This window comes from Melopsittacus undulatus, chromosome 1 (assembly GCF_012275295.1).
Source record: "Melopsittacus undulatus isolate bMelUnd1 chromosome 1, bMelUnd1.mat.Z, whole genome shotgun sequence".
NCBI classification, from domain to species: domain Eukaryota; kingdom Metazoa; phylum Chordata; class Aves; order Psittaciformes; family Psittaculidae; genus Melopsittacus; species Melopsittacus undulatus.
In genome coordinates, this window is record NC_047527.1 from 105630896 (window position 1) to 105638016 (window position 7121).

The window sequence follows — 7121 nt, forward strand, 5'->3', positions numbered from 1 at the left end:
AGGTATCAGATCACCCCTCGACCCCCCTTCGCTGCCTCTGCATACCTGAGGTGCTGGATTATTGTCAGAGGACAGGCAGATGCAGTAATTGTTTTGTACAGCTTTGTTTATCTGCTGCTTTGGAGTTTATCTCCGGGATTCTCCTCCTTGTCCTATGCAGGGTCTAAATATCCCGGCCAAGGAGAGGGATAACGAATGGGAAGGGTAACGAGGTACCGGCAGAGCGGGCAGGTACCGAGGGGTTCCCGGAGGTCTGAAGTTTTTATCGGTAACACCGGTCCGCCCGGGAGCAAAATATTTGAAGTGCAGCACCTTGAACACGTTTAATTATGGGGTAGTAGCAAAGCGAGAGCTTCCAAGTAATTAGAAAATACTTCTTGGGAGACAGGCTAATCGCTTTTCATGGGGCGCTTGAAGAAATTAACCTCTAGGTGCTTGTTTGAGCAAAACAACTTTGGATCAGGTAGCGCTGGTCTTCGCTGATGGACCCGACCCGCTGCGAAATACAAAGGAAAGGGAGGAACACATTTAAAACAAAATTAAAATGGAAGAGTAAAGAGGAAGGAAACGGAAAAGGAAAAGAAGAATCACAAAAGAAGGAAAAGAAGGTGGAAAAGGAGAAAAGGAGAGGAAGGACTCGCTGTCCCTTTCCATCAGGGCGGGAGACGTCCATGTCACGGCAGGGAAGCCTCCTCCAAATAAAAGTGTCACTTAGCGGGGAAAAACAGGGCTCAGAGTGCTGCGGCCACCGGAACGGAGCCGCCCCTGCCCGGCCCTCAGCGGGCCGTGCAGCACCTCACCGTGCGCCCCGTCGGGGCGGTGACACCCGGCAGGCCCCAAGGAGCGATAACGGGTGGCGGCTGGGGGAGGACCCCCCCCCCCCGCCTCCTCCTCTCCCTCCCTGCGGGCCCCGCGGAGAATATGCGCCCCCAGGCAACTCAGCCCCACATCCCTTCGGCCATCCATCCTCACTTTGGTCCCTAATTTTATTCCTGGAGGAGGGCTCTCTTAAAGACAAAAGGCAAAACAGCACCGGTAGCTTCCCCGTCCCCAAGAAGCGGGGATGTGGGGGGGTCTGGAGGGTGACGGGCAGGAGGTTTGTGGGGGGGAAAGCACGGCGTTTCTGGAGATCAAAGCCTCCTGTCCGGCTGCGGGAAGGACGAGTCAATTACCTCCGCTGCGGAAGCCGAACCGCGCCGCAGGGAGGGGACGCTCCGGGCAGCCCGCAGGCACCGGGCCGGGCCCTGTATCCCCCGTGCCCCCCCCAACCTCCCGACCCCCTTTGTATCGCCGTCGCTAGCTTAATGTTATTTATGCATTTCAGCAAGGAATTATGGGATGCCGCCCCCCCCACGGTAGACAGAGGGGCAATTAAACCCCGATAATCCAGCGGTGGGGGGTACTGAAGGGGGGGCGCTGCGCACCCCGCGGCGGGGCTCCCCCCTCCCCGCTGCCCCCCGCGCATCCCCGCGGCGGCAGGGCCCGGCTCGGGGAGGGGGGAGGGGCGTGTGCGCTGTCACTTACCGGAGCCCCGCGCACCACGTGTGCGCATGCCCGCTTTATCATTGGCCCGAGGCACGTGTCGAAGTGCCCGGGCCGGCGACGTCACCGGCGGGGGCCCCGTTAAAACCTAAAGGACAACAATCCGGACTGGAAGTGTCCGGGCGCGGCGGCGGCTGCGGCGGCGGCTGCGGCGGCGGCGGCGGCGGCGGCGCGGAGCAGGGCGGGCGGGCGGCAGGGCGGGACGCCCCCCACCCGCGGCGGCCCCCGCATGTGCGGGCGCGGGGCGGCGCGGGGCGGCGCGGGGCGAGGCGCTGCCGGCCGAAGCCCCGCGGGGCGCCGCTCACCGCCCTGCCCTCCGCGGGACACCACCGGCTGCTGAGAGCCCGCCTCCAGCCCGCCCCGGCACCGGACCTCGGCTGCTTTTTATCGCTTTAGCACCCCCCGTCCATCGCACCCCCAGTCACTGTTGTTATTATTAGTAATAATAATAGTAATTCCTCCTCGGATGAGGCGCGGCGGCGGCGGTGGCCGGGGGAGAAGGCGGCAGCGCGCCGCGGGACCGAGCGGCTGAGCGGCGGCAGGAGGCGGCGAGCTGCGGGCGGGAGGACCGGAGCCCGTGTGTTTTCATTTTTGGCCAAGTTGGAACTGGTGGAGGCTCGGCTGCTGGCTTGGGGGTCTCCTGGGTTTGCTTCGCTCCAATTGTTGTGGGCTTTTTTCTTTTTTATTGCTATTCAAATTTTAATTTTTTTCTTTTTTTTTTTGTTTTTTTGTTTTGCAAACTCTGGATTTTGAATGCCGGGCGCGGCCAGGAGAAGCGAAAGCAAATAGACACCTGTGCGTGCGTGTACATATATATATACACATATATATATTAAAACAAACAAAAAAAGAGATTAAAATAAAGAACAACCGACTGCAGCAGCACCGACAAAACGCTCCAGACAGCCGCCCGGCCGGCGGCGGGGCAGGCGGCGGAGCCGTCGGCGGGGCCGGCCAGCAGCATGGAGGAGGGAGGCCGGAGCCCCCGGGAGGAGGCGGCCGAGCCGCAGGAGTCCGGCGGCGACGCGGAGCCCGGTGGCAGCGGGCGGCGAGGGCTGCTGCTTCCCCCCGGCGACCCTCCGCACCCGCACCCGCACCGCATCACCAACTTCTTCATCGACAACATCCTGCGGCCCGAGTTCGGGCGGAGGAAGGAAGCGGGAGGCCCCGGCGGAGAGCCCCGCCGGCCCGGCGCGGAAAGCCGCCGCAGCCCCGCAGCGGCGCCGGCCCCCGGGGCTCCGCTCCCCGGCGGCGGGGCGGGCTCGCCGGGCCGGGGGGAGGGCGGCCCCGCCGGGCTGGCCCTGCACGGCGCCGCCAAGAAGGGGGGGGACCCCGCGGCGCTGGAGGCGGCCCTGAAAGCGCGGGGGCTGAGCGGCGGCGACCTGTCGGTGAGCTCGGACTCGGACAGCTCCCAGGCCAGCTCCAACGCCGGGAACCAGCCCATGCTCTGGCCCGCCTGGGTGTACTGCACGCGGTACTCGGACCGGCCCTCCTCAGGTAAGCGCTCCCCGCCCGCCTGCCCATCAGCTCCCGGTCCCCAGCTCCCTGTTCCCGGCTTCCATCCTCGGGCTCCGGCTGCCTCCGACCAACCGTAGGGCCGGGAGGGCAGCAGGAACAAACCCCGCTCCCCCTTTCCCGCTCCTTCTATCTTCCTCCTTTTTTTTTCCCCTCTCTCTTTTTATGTTGGGGAGTGGTGTGTGCTTAAAAGGGCCCTCAAAAGAGGGGAGATGAAGAAGGGGTGCCTGGGGATGTGCGGAGCAGGGGGGACGAGTGGGAGGGGGGTACCCCTGCCCTCCCTCTTTCCCTCCCCGCCGCCGCGGAGGAGCTGGGGCCGCCGAGCTCGGGGCATTTCCCACCAACTGCCGGGGTTTATCAAAGAGGGAAGGGGAAAAAAAAGCCACAAACCACTGGGTTTGGGCTCCCAGCTCAGCCTCCCGGCGAGCTGCCGCTCAGGAAAATACCCCCGCGCTGAGGGCTGGGGAGGGAGCGTGGATTTCCACAGGCCTCGCTTTGATCTATTTGTATTTTTGTGTTAGCCAAAAGCAACCCGCGATGGGTTATTTCTCCGAAAGAGGCCTCGGAACGGCCGCCGTTTCGTTTCTTTCTTTTAATTTCCCTCCATGTGCTGTAGATCAGCTCTGTAGGGGCCGGGGGACATTTCCAAGAGCCGGGGAACTTACTTCTTCGGCAGGGTCCGCCTCTTTGCAAAGGGCTTGGGCAAAACCTCCTGAAATTATCGATAAAACACTGGGGGAGGAAACAATTAAAAACAAAAAGCCAGGGGGTAAAATGTCGTTCTGCTGCCGGAGCAGCGCTGGCCCAGGCAGGCTGCTAAAACGCTCGTTAAAAAGAAGTAGAAACCATTGGGAAAGGCATGGGAAGAGCTGCTCCCAGGGATAAAAAAAATAAAATAAATAAATAGGAGGTTTTCCCTTACAAAAGCAGCGAGTTGGGATTTTCACCCGGAGACCGGGCAGAAGGAGGAGGGATTTTAAAACGAGTTGAAAATTAGTTCGTAAAATCTGAAACCAAACTCTTCCTCAGAGGTAATATTCAGGGTTGAATTGGAATTTACTCCATTGTTCTCCAGTGCTCTCCTTTGTTAATATTTAATTAACATACATCCTCACAATGGCTCGGCCCGGGCAGAAAAGGCTCCTTGTGCTGCCGAGAATAATATTCCCGAGAATAATCCCGGCGATTCGGATCGGGCCGTGCAGCGCCATATGGGCACTGCAGCAAAGCGGCGGGTTTCTCCTCGCAATGTAAACAGGCGGCTGATTTCCATTATTTTTTATTTAATCGCCACTCACCAAATAAATGAAAAGAAAAATAAAAATAAAGATGTTTGCTTAAAAAAGATGTTTCTTTAAAAAAGGAAGAAAAGGAGTTACTAAAATATTTTTTTTAATGATTCCTTAAAATATATAAGTATATATATAAATAATCTGCTCAGAGAATAAAATATGGCTCCGTGACGCTGCCTCTGGTACAGGCTCCACTTGCCGGGCACCCCGGTATGAAAGAAAGGCGTGTAGATGTTTTTGGGGTGCAGAGGGAGCGGCCGCGACCGGCTGGGGTTACCATGGGCTGAGGCTCCATTCCTGCCGCCTCCCGAGCATCCCCCGGCAGCAAGATTTGTTTTTATTTGGGGGTGGGGGGCGGGTTGTCGGTGGGGTCTATTCTTTCTTAGGGACTGTGGGGGGGGTGTCGGAGCGCGGAGTGACACCCCCTTCCCCCCCCCATCCCCGCGGGATGGTGCGTGGCGTGGGGCCTCCCGCAGCGGAGCGTGGCGGTGTCGGTGCTTCTCGTCTCTCCCGGCCGTAGGTCCCCGGTCCCGCAAACCAAAGAAGAAGAACCCCAACAAGGAGGACAAGCGGCCGCGCACCGCCTTCACCGCCGAGCAGCTGCAGAGACTCAAGGCCGAGTTCCAGACGAACCGGTACCTGACAGAGCAACGGCGGCAAAGCCTGGCCCAAGAGCTCGGGCTTAACGAGTCCCAGATTAAAATCTGGTTCCAGAATAAACGAGCCAAGATCAAGAAGGCGACGGGCAGCAAGAACTCCCTGGCAGTGCACCTCATGGCCCAGGGGCTCTACAACCACTCCACCACGGCGAAAGACGGCAAGTCGGACAGTGAATAGCCAAGGGGAAAGGGGGATGGGGGGGCGAGGGAGGGAAGAGGGAGGCCGGGGAGGGGGGGGGGGGGGGTTGGGGGGCCGTTTGCAGTCAAAGTTTATACAATGCAATAATTTAATTAAAAAACAAAAAATAAAAAGAAGCGTAAGGGCCAGTGTATAAAGATTATACCAGCATTAATAGTGAAAATATTGTGTATTAGATATAATTCTGCAATATTGTATGTATATATAATTTACAGGTAAGGTGGTGTAAAAATCCAAGATATCTGATTATAAAATATTTTTTTGATTTTTTTTTTCCTTTTTTTTGGTTGGTTTTGGTTTCGGGGATTTGGGCTGGTTGGTGATTTGTTTTGCTTTGGTTTCATTGGTTTTGTTTTTTTTTCTCGCTTGTATGGAGATTTTAGACGCTATCTTTATGATTTTTTTTTTAATGCTTAAGTTACATTTTTATAGACTTAAGCGCAGTTTTAATGGACATTGGACACTGTTTTTTGAAATTCAAAAAAAAAAAGAATTAAAACCAACTTTTGCTGAAGTCCAAAGATTTTTATTGCTGCATTTCACACGACTGTGAACCGAATAAATAGTTCTCCTATTTGTTCTATGAGTTTTATCCCTTTTTTTATTACCCTTCCCTTTTCCTTTTTTTATCTTCTTTTTTTTTTTTTTTTTTTTTTTTTTTTTTTTTTGGCTGGGGGATGTGTGTGTCCGGGGCTGGCTTTGGGAATAGACGTGTGGAATATAATTTTAAAAGAAGAAAATTATATATCAGTAACGATAGGGAAAGAAATCTCCACTGAAAACTGCCTGGGGTCTTTCCCTGAGCCCTTACTCTCTCCACCACCCTAGCAAGACCCACGGGCGAGTGTGGATGCGGGATGCAGGGATGACGTTAGTATCCCTTACTTAACACCCTCACTTCCAGGAAAACTTTGGGAAAGGGAAAACTTTAGAACCCCCATCTCCTAAAAGCGTGAGCCGCTCCGGAATGCAGCTCTAACCCGTGGCAGCCCCCCGTGGAGGAGAATCACTATCAGGATGGGACCCGGCTCCCGAACCCTTTTCCCCTCCGCCGGGGACGGCCACGGGATGAGACCCGGTTCCTCTCCGTTATCACCTTCCCGAAATGTTTAGGAACGTTTTGCCCTCCTCCCAAACTATAGTCACATTTTTCCTTTCCCCTTCCCTCTCTCCCTATTGCCATCCCACGGCGCGGTCCCCGCCAGCGCGACGCTTCGTTTCGCCGTGGAGGCGGGTGTTTCTCTCCACGCCCCCCTCCTCACCAGACACCTCCTCGCAGTCGGTGTTTTTAGGGGGGCTTCTATACTCTGTGCTGCGTTTAACCCGTTGTTTCTCCAGGAACGCGGTGTCCCCCTCCCCACGGCCCGAGGGGGGTGGGAGGAAGTTGTGTCCTACGTGGGTATGAGTGTGCGTGGGGTGCTCGTTCTGGGGGGGAAGCTTCTCGCTTTGCCTTAAAACCTCTTTATTTTGCAGCTGTAATAGACACACATTGTACATAGTAGTATACACTTAAAAAAAATAGGAAATAATCCAACTATAAAATAAAACCTGTAATTTTAAATTCTGTGAATAACCCTCAGCTGCTTGGGAGCCAGGATTAAATGACATTGCTTTTTAGCAAGGAAGCAAAGAGGATTTCCCCCCCACCTTCTTCTCTCCAGTTTATAAACCATGTGCATTTTACAACTGCAGTATCAAATATTTATAATGGGATGAAATATGAATGTTTCTATTTACAACTGTGCTCTCAACGTTGTGAACATTCTCGCTGCATTTTCTGTGTTTCAATTCTCGAGGACTGCATTAAATAATAATAATAAAAACCAACCACAAAACAAACTCAAACCCCAAAATAACCCACTTTATTACAAAATACAGACCATGTTACTCAGACGTCGCGATGGAATAGCGTTC

At 55.1% G+C, this 7121-nt stretch overlaps 1 protein-coding gene across 1 annotated transcript; it reads left to right on the plus strand.

Moving 5' to 3' along the window:
• The first annotated feature begins 2504 nt into the window (after positions 1 to 2504).
• Positions 2505 to 5186, plus strand: EN2 (engrailed homeobox 2). The gene is made up of 2 exons (XM_034066909.1): positions 2505 to 3039; positions 4870 to 5186. Exons 1-2 carry the CDS (start codon positions 2505 to 2507, stop codon positions 5184 to 5186), a joined length of 852 nt encoding a protein of 283 aa, XP_033922800.1.
• The last annotated feature ends 1935 nt before the right edge of the window (positions 5187 to 7121 follow it).